Source organism: Rhinatrema bivittatum, chromosome 4 (assembly GCF_901001135.1).
Source record: "Rhinatrema bivittatum chromosome 4, aRhiBiv1.1, whole genome shotgun sequence".
NCBI lineage: Eukaryota > Metazoa > Chordata > Amphibia > Gymnophiona > Rhinatrematidae > Rhinatrema > Rhinatrema bivittatum.
Genome location: NC_042618.1, coordinates 449,839,595 through 449,853,979, shown reverse-complemented (window position 1 = coordinate 449,853,979; position 14,385 = coordinate 449,839,595). Strand labels below are relative to the sequence as shown.

The 14,385-nt window shown below is 49.7% G+C and overlaps 1 protein-coding gene across 3 annotated transcripts in view; it reads right to left on the bottom strand.

Annotated features, from left to right (window-relative positions):
* Positions 1-14,385, bottom strand: part of CEP290 (centrosomal protein 290) — a 557,889-nt gene that overhangs the window by 169,099 nt on the left and 374,405 nt on the right. For all 3 annotated transcript variants that reach the window (XR_003856690.1, XM_029601651.1, XM_029601650.1), the window contains exon 38: positions 9,696-9,833. Coding sequence is in view for 2 of the 3 variants with exons in the window: in XM_029601651.1 (XP_029457511.1) it covers positions 9,696-9,833 (138 nt within the window). In the remaining variant the exon portion in view is untranslated. The remainder of the gene's footprint in view (positions 1-9,695; positions 9,834-14,385) is intronic.

Here is a 14,385-nt window from a genome sequence, read left to right as displayed (position 1 = left end):
CCCACTCCTCGTAAAATTGAGTAAGTTGACTCCCATTACAGGGATTGAGGAGTGAGCCTGCTTCCCTTCATTGTGCAGGCTTAGCTCCTCCAGATCCCTTGCTGGGGCCATCCCTGCCTGCTCTAGGGGCCTGAAAGGACTGGTTCCAGGCCTGCAAACTCCCTGAGGCTTGCCTTTGCCCAGCCGCCGGAACTCTGCTTTGCCGAAAATGCCTCTGGATCCGATACTGAGAGCACACTGGGAAAAACACCTTGGGCCACTTGGGCTTGTCCTCATCAACTTGTGCACCTTATTCTCACCCAAAACCTTTACAAGCTGCTCCAGATCCTCCCCAAAAAGAAGCTTGCCCTTAAATGGCAAGGCTCCAAGCTGTACCTTTGAGGAAACACCCGCTGACCAATTCCGCAACCAAAGAAGTCTTCTGGCCGAGACTGAGGATATCACTGTTCTGGAAGAAGTTTGAATGAGATCATACAAGGCGTCCGTGCCATAAGCGACCGCAGCCTCCAGGTGCTCCGCCTGCTGAGACTTCGAGGGAGATAAATCCCTGTCTGCTTGGAACTGCTGCAGCCAATGCAGGGCTGCCCGAAGCATAAAACTACTGCAAACCGCAGCCCATATGCCCAGCGCTGACACCTTAAATATTTTTTTTTAAGGTGCACCTCATGCTTCCTATCCTGCACATCCTTCAGCACTGCAACCCTGGCAACAGGAATGGTTGTCTTCTTCGTGACCACCAAGACATCGGCATCCACCTTCAGAACTCGCAAGAGCTCCACAGTGTCCTTGGGTAGTGGATACAGCTTGTCCATAGCCCTGCTCACCTTGAGGCCAGTCTCTGGAGTATCCCACTCCCTGGCCACCAACTGCTTCACTGAGCTATGAAAAGGGAACTTCTTGGCTAGACCCCGCAAGCCCACCATGACCGGGTCCACCTCCTCCTGGTCAGTATTCCCTTGAGGGACCGCTATGCCCAGCTCTTCCAGGACATGTGGAATCAGGGGTCCCAGCTTTTCCTTCTGAAAGAGGCGAAGCACCTTTGGATCATCGCCTTCCAATCCTGGGAAAAATCCCGGCTCCTTGACCGGGACATTCTGCTCCGGATCAGAGTCTGGAGGGCCATCACCTAGGAACAATCCCTTCTCAGATTCTTCAGAAGAAGCATCGGTGCAAGCCAGCAGTGCCGATTGAGCCCGGATCCTCCAAAACCTTGTGGCCCTGGGCACCTTAGCCCTCTTCTTGGGTGGAGGGCCCACTGCATTGCGCTTGCGAGAAGGCTGGGCCGCAGCCTGATGTGCCAGAAATGCCTTATGCATTAGAACAACAAACTCTGGAGAAAAAGGAGCAAACATCTCTGAATCCTCTGCCAGAGGATCAGAATCCTCTTCTTACTGCTCTGCATGGGCACCCTGGGCCTCAATGGGGGTGATTTCAGCCGTGGGTCCTCAGCCTCCTGTAGCGCGGCTTTCGGCCCCCCAGACTGGTGCCGCACAGATGCTGCCACAGCCCCTCCCCAATGTGCCCTCTCTACCTGGGAGGTATCGGGAACAGCAGCCAACCCCGGGAAAGACGGGTCGAGACCTCCCACACTTGGCACATTGAAATTTCCCTCAGCTCTAAGCATCGCACCGACCACATGATGCTATGCTTAGAGCTGAGGGTGAGTGAGAAACACCACAGGGAGAGCCACAGAAAAAACGACCAACCTAACCCCCAAGCTGCCTCCCTGAACTGCCAGTTGGGGAAGGCAAAGAGAGGCTGAATGCTGCCTGCTTCGCTTTTTCTTCTCTGACAAACTTTTTTTTTTGTTTGGAAACTTTATAACATACAAAAGATAAAAACAGAAAAGGGAATGGTCTTATCTGAAGAATGGTCCAGGCTTCTTAGGAACTCCAAGAGGTGAGGGAACTGGACCACCAGCTTTCACCTCCAAAATGGTCCAAAGAGCAAGTTGGGGGTCCCCTACCCCTGCTCGTCTAACTCCACGACCAGGAGGGATGGTCCTACCAGGACCTGTCAACCTCTTGGGAGAGTGCCGAAGGAGAACAGACTCCTATGAATTTCTCTTCCTTTCTAATTTTTTTTTTTTAAGATTCAGAACTGCAGGTTTTGCACCTTTTCTATCTGCTGGAGACAGTGAAATACTGGAGGACTGTAGGTGCTATGCCAGGTTATGTGCCAGTGGCTATATACATTTCTCTGTCTCCAACTGCTGGAAGGGAAGCAAAACCCAGGTGTCTGGACTGATCTGAGTATGTACAGGGAAATGTATTTTTTCAAACATTCCCAGCAGCCATGAAATGAATCTAATTAAAAGCTCCTAATAATAAAGGAAAATTAGTTCCTACCTGCTAATTTTCGTTCCTGTAATACCACAGATCAGTACAGACCAGTGCGTTTATACATCCCTACCAGCAGATGGAAGCAGAGAACAAAACTTTGAGGCACTGCTACATAACAGAGTGCCACCTGCAGTCCGCTCTGTATTGACCTGTACCCAAGCCAAGATTAACTAACATTTCTTTTGCTAGGGGAATCTCAAACTCCCTTAGGGTTAGATACCCTAAAGCTGGAGGGCCAACCAGCTCCTCAAGCAGCCGCTTAATTGAACAACAAAAAAACTGAATTGGAAATAAAACTCTTCAAATATATCCAGAGAGGTAACAGGAACCTTCAGTCTTTCGGCAGCAAGACCGGGGCGGGCCTCTGGACTGATCTGTGGTATTACAGGAACAAATATTAGCAGGTAAGAACCAATTTTCCTTTCCTGAACAAACCCAGATCTGTCCAGACAAGTGGGATGTACCAAAGCCACCTTACACTGGGCAGGAACCCGAAAGACCCACTCTCAATACACTTTTGCCGAAAGTAGCATCCTCCTACTTGCTAACATCCAGGTGATAATGTCTAGTGAAAGTATGCAGTGAGGACAACATGGCAGCCCTAAAGATCTCCTGGGGCGATACCAACTGACACTCAGCCCAAGAGGCTGCCTGAGATCTAGTTGAATGAGCCTTCAAAACCATCAGAATGGGATGGTCCTTACAAATATAGGCTGAGCAAATAGCCTCCTTCAACCAATGAGCCAAAGTAGCTTTAGAAGTTTTTTCTCCCTTTCGGGATCCACCATATAAGAGAAACAGGTGGTTCGAGCGATGAAATGAATTAGTGACCTTTAGATAACATAAGAGAGCGCGACGGAAATCTAAAAGATGAAGGACATGATTGTCCACTGAATCCCTAGACCAGTCTGGAAACCCCGGCAATTCCACTGTGATTCACATGAAAGGCAGAAACCACCTTAAGCAAAAGGAGGGAACCTTGAGCAAGGAAACTCTGTCGTAGGAAATATGCAAGAAAGGATCACGACACAACAAAGTCTGGAGCTCTGAGATCCGCCTGGCTGAGCAAATAGCCACCAGGAAAACCACCTTCAACGTCAAATCCTTCCACAACGCTCATCCCAAAGACTCAAAGGGTGCCTCACAGAGAACCCGTAAGAATAAATTTAGGCTCCAATCCTGGTATGTCTTTCTCACAAGAGGACGAACATGCTTCAACCTCTTTAGGAAACGAATGACATCCGGGTGGGAAGTCAAAGACTTACACCACCCCCTGCCCCAGAGGCATCCTAAGACAGAGACCTGTATGTGGAGCGAGCTATAGCCCAACCCCTTGGATAAGCCCAGTTGAAGAAAGGACAAAATATGGGGGACTGTTGCTGTCAGAGGGTCCAGACCTTCCTGGAAGCACCAGGACTCAAAGACCTTCCACATCCTGATATAGGCTATGGAAGTAGAAGATATTGTAGCCTGAAGAAGGGTGGTAATGACTGGTTCTGAATACCCCTTCATCCTCAAATGCCGCCTCTCAAAAGCCATGCCACGAGACAAACCTCCTGATCGAAAAGATGGGCCCCTGTCTCAACAACCCTGGCAGATGAGCCAGATGAAGAGGACCATCCAACGCCAGATACACTAGGTCCGCAAACCAAGGACGGCATGGCCATTCTGGCGCTACTAGAACCACTGATCCTGGATGCGCTTTCATCCTTCGTAATACTCTTCCTATGAGAGGCCATGGAGGAAACACATACAAAAGGATCCCCCTCGGCCACAGGCACACAACAGCATCCAGCCCTATGGACCTGGCTTCCTTTCTGTGGCTGAAAAACCTTGGGGTTTTTGCATTCGCCTGCGTTAAATGAGATCTAGCTGAGGAACACCCCATCTGGCATAAATGTGATTCCAGGCTTCTGGGGACAGTTCCCACGCCCCGGGATCAAGTTGCTGTCTGCTAAGGAAATCGGCCTGGACATTGTCGATGCCCACTACATGGGATGCTGCATGTCCTCCAGGTGATGCTTCACCCACCTAAACAGCAGCTGAGTTTCCTGAGCTACAGCATGACTCCTGGTGGTTCCTTGGCAATTGATGTACGACACTATCGTCACATTGTCCAAATACATCCGAACCATGCGACCCTGAACCAGAGGCAGAAATTCCACTAGGACTCTGCAAACAGCCCTCATCTCCAGACAATTGATGGACCAGGCAGCCTCCGCCTCCGACCAACGCCCCTGGGCAAAGCAACCCAGGCATACTGCTCTCCAGCCTTTGAGACTGGCATCTGTTGTCACCACCACCCAGACCGGAGTTTCCAGATCCACTCCTTTCTCCAGGTTTTGCCATGACAGCTACCATGACAGGCTGGATCTGGACTCCGCAAGAAAAGGCAGTGGGAGATAAAACTGCTCCGACACCAGATTCTATCTGGATAACAGCACCTTCTGAAGCGGTCGCATGTAAGCAAAGGCCCTCGGAACAAGATCCAATGTGGGGACCATAGACCCCAGGACTTGCAAGTAATCCCAGACTCTGGGAGCCAGAAGCGGAGGAGCCGAGTTACTTGTGACTGAAGTTTCGACACACTGTCATCAGATACACTCGGCCTACCTGGGTATCGAAGCGGGTTCCTAGATACTCCAGCGACTGAGATGGAACTAGGTGACTAACACATTGATGACCCACCCCAGAGACCCAAGAGTGGTCATTACATGCTGGATGGAATGCCTACACTCCTCCTCCGTCTTCGCCCTGATCAGCCTGTCGTCCAGAAACGGATGCACCAGAATTACTTTCCAGCATAAGGCCGCTGCCACCACCACCACTTTCGTGAAGGTCCAGGGTGCCGTGGCCAACTCGAAAGAGCCCAAAATTGGAAGTGCCTGCCCAACACCTTGAAGCGCAGGAACTTCTGATGATCCTTTTTGAATGTGGATATGCAGGTAGGCTTCGGAAAGGTAAAAAAGCCAGGAATTCATCTTTGCGGACTGCCACAATTACTGTCCATAACATCTCCATCCAGAAACGTGACACGCGTAAACAAATTCACTTTCTGCAAATCCAAGATAGGGTAGAAGGTACCCTCCTCCTTTGAGACCACAAAATAGATGGAGTACTGCCTCTGTCCTTGCTTGCTTAATGGTACCGGGAGTATTGCCTCTAGGTGCATTAACCTTCGTGGAGTCCCTTCCACTACCTCCCTTTTGCTTTGAGAAGCGCAGCAGGACTCCAGAAAGGCCTCCCTGAGTGGGAGTGAAAATTCTAAGGCATAAGCATCTCTGACAACCTCTAGAACCCATTGATCCGAGGTAATCTTGGTCCACTCCTCGTAAAACTGGGACAACCTGCCCCCTATGGCTTACAGCGAGGAGCGGACCATGTTGGCTTCATTAGGAGGAATTACTGCCTTCAGTCCCCTGACCGAGCCTCCTCTGGAAGACCTTCCGGAACCCGGAAAAGACTGCTGCCTGCCGGAGGACTTGGATGCTGAAGAGGAGGATCCCCTGCTAGAACGAAATCTCCTGGCATGCCAAAAACGGGACAGAGACGGGAAAGACTGGGCTGCTTATCTGTCGGCAGCCTGCTGCCCTTGGATTCCCATAGGGACTTCATTAGCTGATCTAGGTCCACTGCAAAAAGCAACTTCCCCTTGAAAGAAAGATTGCATAGCTAAGTCTTGGACCATATGTCCGCTGACCAATTGCGCAGCCAGAGAAGATGATGCAGAGCCACCACTGAGACCATATTTTTGGTCACAGATCCGGGTCGCCTGAGTCGGGGATAGCACCCCCGGCGAGTCCTGCTCCTGCGGCTTCTGGATACAGTTCAGGCAAGAGTGTTGCATCATGCTTGCGCACACCGCTGCTTGAAGATTCAAAGCAAACACTTTGAACATGCGCTTCAGCTGCATCTCCAGTTTGTGGTCCTGAATGTCCTTCATTCTTAGTGACTGCAGAGACCGCCATGTTCACCTTCACAATCTTCAGGTGATCCAAATGCTCCTCCAACAAGGGATACAGCTTCGCCATCGTCCTGCAGACCTTCAAACCTGCTTCTGAGGAATCTCATTCTCGGCTGATCAGCTTCTGAATACTTTTAGGTACAAGAAAGGCGCTAGGTTGGCCCCACAGACCATCCAGGACCAGATTGATGCCCTTACTATCTGACTCTTCCTGAGTCAGCTTCACCCCCCAATTCTCCCAAGACCTGTGGGATGAGGGGTTGACATTCCTCCTTCTTAAATAGTCAGACCACTCGAGGATCAACTCCCTCAGTGTTGGGCCCCATGTGGTCAGAATCGTCCCTATCTGGGTCCTGATCCTGGGTCTGGTCGCCATCCAGGTGCCCATCCAGATCTGTGCCACATGGCGATGCAGCGTCATCATACAAGTCAGCAAGGTCCCTGGGGTCAGCCCCTGCACCCGCAGTACGGGACCCCCAGGGACAGGCGCTCCATCCTGAAGGCTCCAGAGTCATTCTAGAACGCTTGATGGGTCTTGGTCTCCTCTCCAAGGAAGCCCGCTCTCCCGCATTCTGATGAGCCAAAAAGGCCTAGTGCATCAAGAGAATGAACTCGGGAGGAAAACCCCCTTGGGCCCTCGGGAGCCGAATTGGGGAGCCCTGACTCCAGCTCCTGAACCTGTTTTGACAACTGCTCCCCAGGAGAAAGCAGAGGAGGCGGCCCATCGGAGTCTCGACTGAAAATCGTGTTTGTCTTCTCCCTCAGGGAGAGGGGCCCAAAGAAACCCCCCTTTTAAAGCTGCTGCGGTCCCCGTGACTTGGGCAGCTTTCCTGGATCTCGCAGGCTTGAGAGTGGACCCCTTCCCTCCCGATGCACATCCGGTGCAGAAGGAGTGCATATTCAATCAGGCTGACCAAAGCCCACAGGCCCTGCAGGCCTCTATTAGCAGCTTTTCTACCATGAGGCCCACAAAGAAAACGGGCCTAGTGCTGCACTACCAGGAGACACCGCCCACGTGACCACTGCTGGCAGCCCACATGATTGCACTGAAAGGCCAGCGCGTGGGAAACCAGACAAACTAGGTGCGAATGTTGCAGCCTGCAGCTCAAGGTACCCCCTCCCCCGTGGAAAAACAATTAACGTTGCCACTCACTCTCTCCCGCTCCGGCAAGACGCTAAGGAGCATGACCGGTTGGTCGCCTAAGCACTGCTCTCTGAGCAGAGGTTCCTGCCCCTTCCCTCACACTGTATCAAAACTTAAAGCAGCTGACAGAGAAACCCCAGAACAAAACAGGGTACTTTCCTGGATGTAACCAGCAGAGCGCGGGAGAGGTCTTTCAGGTACCCAGAAGGAGCCAGTCTCCTGGCTATCTAGGTCCCTGGAATAGCGGGCTACAGCAGCCAGGGGCATCCAACCCTTTGGTCGCCTGGCTCAACCCGAAGGATGGCCTGTAAAACGGAACTTAATACCTCAGGGAGCAGAACCACTCTAAACTGTCTAAGCCTCCACAATCAGTCAAGACTGCAAGTAATGCATCTCTACCATCTGCTGGAGATAGAGAAATACTGAGGGACTGCAGGTGGCACTCTCGGTTATGTAGCAGTGCCTCAAAGTTTTGTTCTCTGCTTCCATCTGCTGGTAGGGATGCATAAACCCACTGGTCTGGACGGATCTGGGTATGTTCAGGAACAGATAATTCAAATGTGTAAATTATAGTGTGTCTGTTTTTATTAATTTTGGCATCCATATTCAGCCATGGAGCTGGACCGCTGAATATATGTATGTTAAAATTAGCTGGATAAGTATATCCAGCTAACTTTAGGACAGCCCTACAGAGCAACCAGAGTTAGCCGCATAACTTATGTGGGTAACTCTGGCCCACCTTGAAACGTCTCCCACCTGCCTCCTAGACCGCCCTTGAATTATGCGACTAAATTCTAGCCACATAACTTTTCAGTTATCCGTCTAACTGGCTTCTGAATATCAGTCTCTTTATTTTTATGTAAGCTAGACTGTTTATGTGAACTATTGTAATCTGCTTAAGACAATTCTTATCGAATGAAGTGGAACACACACACATCTTAAATAAATAAATAAATACATAGAATATATAAAGAAAATGTTTTTGCCTCTCTGGCAAGCTTCTTTTCAAATTCTCTTTCGGCCTGCCTTATTATAATGCTTTACATCTAACTTATCAGTTCTTAAGCTCTTTCCTATTTTCTTCATTTTGATCTACCTGCCAGTTTTTGAAAGATGACCTTTTGGCATTAAAAACCTTTTTCACCTCATCATTTAACCATTTGGACTTCATTCTACCTTTTTTAATGCAAACTCTTGGTAACACAACTCGAAATACAAACATACAATTAAAAACGACTCCAACGTACCCCTGGCAATAATTCCTACAATAATTCTGTTTCTAGCCAGGTTATGGGTCCCATATGTAGGATGGGATCTCTGCAGAAAATGTTCCCATAATGTTGTAGGACTGAATCTACCTATTTTATTTCAACAGGTAGAACATAAACCAGCCACTAAAAAACTCTCAAAATATATGTAGTGATTTTACTAAAGATGCAATTTTTTTTTCTCTAAGGTCCTTTGCTTTGTTTTAACAAAATAAATAGGGGGTCCCTTCACATCAATCATTTTTCCCATTTTCCTTGGCTGTAGCATGGTCCATACCTATACAATTTTGGTGGTGAACTTCCACTACTAGGTTCTTATCTTCTGCCTCACTCTTACATTCTTCTGAGAGAGAGAGAGATGAGCCGAATGGAAGCCTGAATTAAGAGCAGGAGACACTTGGTTTTGTGAGATTGGTAAGGGGTTGTTAAGACTATGTGGCAAAGAGTGAGGGGGGGGGAGGTTTTTTTTGGTGGGGGGGGGAGGTTTACATACATAATAGGAGGTAAGAACAGGAAAGTACACATCACTGAAGATTTTCTGTCATTTCAGTTGATGAAAGGTACAAGAGGAGTGGATTTGTACAATACACTCTCTACCTAGATTGTTGCACTCTCTACCTAGCTAGTTTGAAGCTAGGTAGAGTGCATTGTACAAATCCAGTCCTCTTGTACCTTTCATCTACTGAACAGAAAATCTTCAGGGATGTGTCCTTTCCCGTTCGTATTTCCTACTTTGTATGTAACGCCTCCGCCCCCCAACCCCACTCAGAGTTAAAAGTGACATATTGATGCCTATGTAAAGGTTCTCACTCACTCGCTCTCTCATTACCTATACGATGCGGGAGGAGAGAAATTAGCCTAACAATGGCCCCCCCCCTTTTTTTTTTTTTAATCGAGGGCGCTACTTCTGATATATGTATAGCATTTTGATAAATCTAGGGGTAAGTATGCAATATCTAAACTTCTTTATGGCTTACCTTCAGATCTTTAGTCTGCCTGTCAACAATCTGCTGAACATTCAGATTCTCCTCTTTCTGCGCTGCTGCAGCAATAATCTGCTGTTCTGCATGAGTCGTCATTTCTTCCCGCAGTACCAGCAGTGCTTTGCTAAGAGCCTGTAAACAGCAACAACATAGATCATTTTGCTTAAGTATATTACATCAGATAGAAAATTATATGAATATAAGCAAATACAATATACTGCATTTGTAATTAATAGCAAAATTAATCATTCCACCTCTACAAAAGCTAGCAAACAGGAAAATTGGTTCTTACCTGCTAATTTTTGTGCCTGTAGTACCACGGATCAATCCAGACAGTGGGTTGAGCCTCCTGTCCAGCAGATGGAGACAAACTGAAAGGGTATCCTATATCAGGACAGAGCCCACCCTGCGTCCCTTCAGTATAAATGTTATCAAAGCAGAGAAAAATATAAAGATAACTAGCATAAGATCAAGAAAGCAACAATTAACTGGTAATTTGAAAAAGTCTAGTAAATACTAGATTTAATCTAGTAGATACTTCCGGTGCCTTAAAATTCTGATAAGAAGCCCATATATTGAAAATGCTGTGAAGAACCAAGGAAAAACTTCGAGCGGACAAATGAAAAGTAAACGCAGCCAGGGCGGGAGTCTGGACTGATCCATGGTACTACAGGAACAAACATTTGCAGGTAAGAACCAATTTTCCTTTCCCTGTACATACCTGGATCAGTCCAGACAGTGGGATGTAACAAAGCTTCCCTAAGTAGGGTGGGACCGAGATAGTCCCGATCGAAGTACCTGTCTGCTGAAGGAGCCAAACAATGGCGCCTGGACATCGAGACGATAATGTTGAGCAGAGACTTCCAAGTAGCTGCTCTGCACATTTCCTGTAGTGAGACCAACTGGATCTCCGCCCAAGAGGTAGCCTGAGAACGCAAAGAATGGGCCTTTAAGCCCTCCGGAACAGTCTGGCCCCGACAGATATACTCCGACGCAATCGCCTCCTTTAGTCATCTAGCAATAGTAGCTTTAGAAGCCTTATTCCCCTTATTGGGTCCGCTCCACAAGACAAGAGATGATCAGAGACACGGAACTCGTTTGTGATCTGCAAACATTGCAGTAGAACCCTCTTCACATCCAGCCTCCGGAGATCTCCGCCCGGAGTGCTGGCAATTTCCTCTGAAGAAAAAGCCGGAAGATCTATGGACTGATTTATGTGAAAAGAGGACACAACTTTCGGTAAGAAGGATGGGACTGTTTTGAGGGAAACCCCATAATCCAAAAAACGAAGAAAGGGTTCCCTACAGGACAAGGCTTGGAGCTTGGCTTGGTGCCCGCCAGAGAGGTTCAAAGGGCACCTCGCAGAGAACTCAAAGCACCAAATTAAGGCTCCAAGATGGACAAGTAGCCCAGACAGGCGGGTTCAAATGCTTGGCACCTTTGAGGAACCGAACAATATCCAGATGGGCCGCCACCGTGTAACCATCGACCCGCCCTAGGAGGGAACCGAGAGTCAAAACCTACACCTGCAAGGAACTGAAGGACTGTCATAATCCACTATGTTGATGGGAGGAGCAATCAGATAGGAGTAGCAATCTGATGTATTCCGTAGGCGGAGTAGCAATCTGTAGTTATAGACTGCTGGAGAGTAGTGGGTGGATCCTTGGGCCGGTAGCAGATGACCACGCCCCCGGGGGAAGATCCCGAGAGGGACCACCGGCTAGGCTTAGAGTATGGAGACAGACACACAATAGTTCTTTTACTAAACAGGTCTTGAAACCACCAGAGGTGGCAGTAGTTAGCTGAAGTGCCCAGCAGGGCTGAAGTCCCTCAGATACTGGAACAGCAATCCCTGGATGGCTGAGCTGTTGAGAAACTGTAGGCAGTGAGTAGGTAGGGTATGCAGAGTTCATGAACAGAACTTAGATGACAACACTCACATATTGGTCTCAGGGAGCTCAGGAGCTGGAAAGGATAGGCCCTCGAGGAGCGAGTACCTGGTTCCAGGGAAAGCTCTGAGAGAGCGATGGCAACTCACAATGATGTAGATAGTGATGGCTTCCAGGCAGAAGAGAATCAGCAGATAGTCAGGAATGAGGGCCCTCGAGGAGCAAGTACCGGTTCCTGTCTAACCTGAAAAGCAAAAGAGAGCGAGGCCCCCGAGGAGCGGGTACCTCTGGTAAGTCCGAGGAGGCAGAGTAGCCAGAGTAAACCTTGTCCTAAACCAAACCCTTGCTAACTCGGTTTGTCAGCGATATCAGAGACCTTTAAATATCGGAAGTGGATGACGTCATTAGAGGGGGACGCCCCTGAGGTTGGCCCCCTTGCTGGTACTTCACTCGGAGTGCGCGCGTGCCCTAAGCTTCAGGCAACATGGCAGATCTGCAGCGTCGAGCCGGTCCGGGGATGCTGGAAAGAGACAGCAGGGAGACGCCGCGGCAGCCAGCCGTCCTTCAGACCTGGAGGGAGTTACCACAGAGGTAAAGAAGGCGGAGTGGAGATGTCGGGCAGCGACGGTCCCAACAAGGACAAACCTTTGGAGAGGCCATTCTGGAGAAAAGAGAGAACCTGGGACATCGGGGCCTTGCGTGCTGGCACTCCAGACTTGGCACACATATTCTCAAACACTCTCCATACCCAGGTATACGTGAGAGATGTAGAAGTTTTACGTGCCCGCAACAGCATGGATATAACTTCTTCCTTATAACCCTTCTTCCTCAGTCGCCGCCGCTCAAAAGCCAGGCCGCTAGACAAAAGCGATCTGCCTGATCGAAAAATATGGGACCTTGGCGCATTAGGTTTGGAAGGTGACCGAGGCGAAGAGGACCCTCCGTTGCGAGGTTTACAAGATCCCCAAACTATGGTCTCCGCGGCCACGAGAATGACTTGCCCCATATGAAGTTCTAACCATCTGAGTACCTTTCCCACCAGAGGACAAGGTGGGAACACGCAGAGGAGAACGTCGTGAGACCAGGGGAGGACCAGGGTATCCACGCCTTCCGAACAGTGCTCCCTTCTGCGTCTGAAGAATCTGGGAGTCTTTGCATTTCCCAGGGTGGCCATCAGATGCAAGTGGGGAGCTCCTCACTTGCGCACGATCAGATCCATCGCTTCTTCGGACAACTCCCACTCTCCGGGATCTAGATGTTGACTGAGGAAGTCGGCTTGTATATTCTCCTTCCCCGCAATGTGGGAGGCCGCCAGCCGATCAGATGGCGCTCCGCCCAGGAGAGGAGCTTGCTGGCTTCCAAGAATACCAGACGACTCCTGGTGTTGCCCTGGCGATTGATGTAAGCTACCATGGTGGCATTATCGGAGAAGACTCGTACCACCTTGCGACGAATCAAGGGTAGGAAGGACTTGAGTGCCAGACGAACCGCTCGGGCCTCCAGACGATTGATGTGCCACTGGGATTGAACTGAGGATCATAGCCCCTGGGTAGACTGATTCTGACACACCACTCCCCAGCCGGAGAGGATGGCATCTGTAACAATAATCCACTGGGGAGTCCTCATGGGCATTCCCTTCAGAAGGTGAGTGGGCGAGAACCACCACTGCATGCTGGCGATGGTAGAGTCGGAGAGAGGTAGAGGTGTCCAAAACTCCTCCGAAAATGGCTTCCAGCAGGAGAGCAAAGACTTCTGTAAAAGATGTATATGCGCAAAAGCCCAAGGAACCAAATTGATAGTTGAAGCCATAGAGCCCAGGACCTGAAGGTAGTCCCAGGCCGTGGGTACTGAGAGGGATAGAAGATTTTGCACTTGATCCATGAGTTTGAGCACCTGAGCCTCGGGCAGCAATACTTTGCCCATGCAGTTGTCGAAGCATGCTCCCAGGAACTCCAGGACCTGAGAGGGCTAAAGGTTGCTCTTGGAGAAGTTGACTATCCACCCGAGGGAGGTGAGAAAAGTCAAGATTCTGTCGACCGCTATCTTGCAGAGTGTCTCCGACTTGGCTAGAATGAGCCAGTCGTCCAGGTAAGGATGGACTAGGACTCCGTCCCGGCAGAGGGCTGCCACCACCACCACCACCATGACCTTGGTAAAAGTGTGCGGTGCGGTGGCGAGACCGAACGGGAGCGCCCGAAACTGGAAGTGTTGCCCTAAAATGTTGAAACGGAGAAACTTCTGATGTTCGCGGTGGATCGGGATGTGGAGGTAAGCCTCCGTTAAGTCGAGAAAGGCCAGAAAGTCGCCCGAGCGAACTGCTGCTATAACCGCCCTCAGGGTCTCCATTCATAAATGGGGAACCCTGAGGGCCCGGTTGACTCTCTTGCAGTCCAGAATTGGGAGAAATAAGCCATCCTTTTTGGGCACGATGAAGTAGATGGAATACTGGCCAGACCCCTGTTCCTGCAAAGAAACCAGGACTATGGCTCAGAGCTCTTGTAGCCTGACAGGAGTCTGGCACACCGCTGGATGCTTCAGACTTCCGCAGGGAAAGATTATGCAGCGGTCCGGGAGGTCCCGAGCAAATTCTAATGCGTAGCCTTTTTTGATCACTTCGAGGACCCATTGATCCGTCATAACTTTGACCCATTCCTCGAAAAAGCGGGACAGACGTCCACCCAAGTTGGGAATGGAGGAATGGGCCGGCCGTATTTCATTGTGAGGAGGATTTTGCGGCAGAGCCTTGCAGGTTACCATCCTGGAAGGGACGTCGGCCCCGAAAGGAATGAGACTAC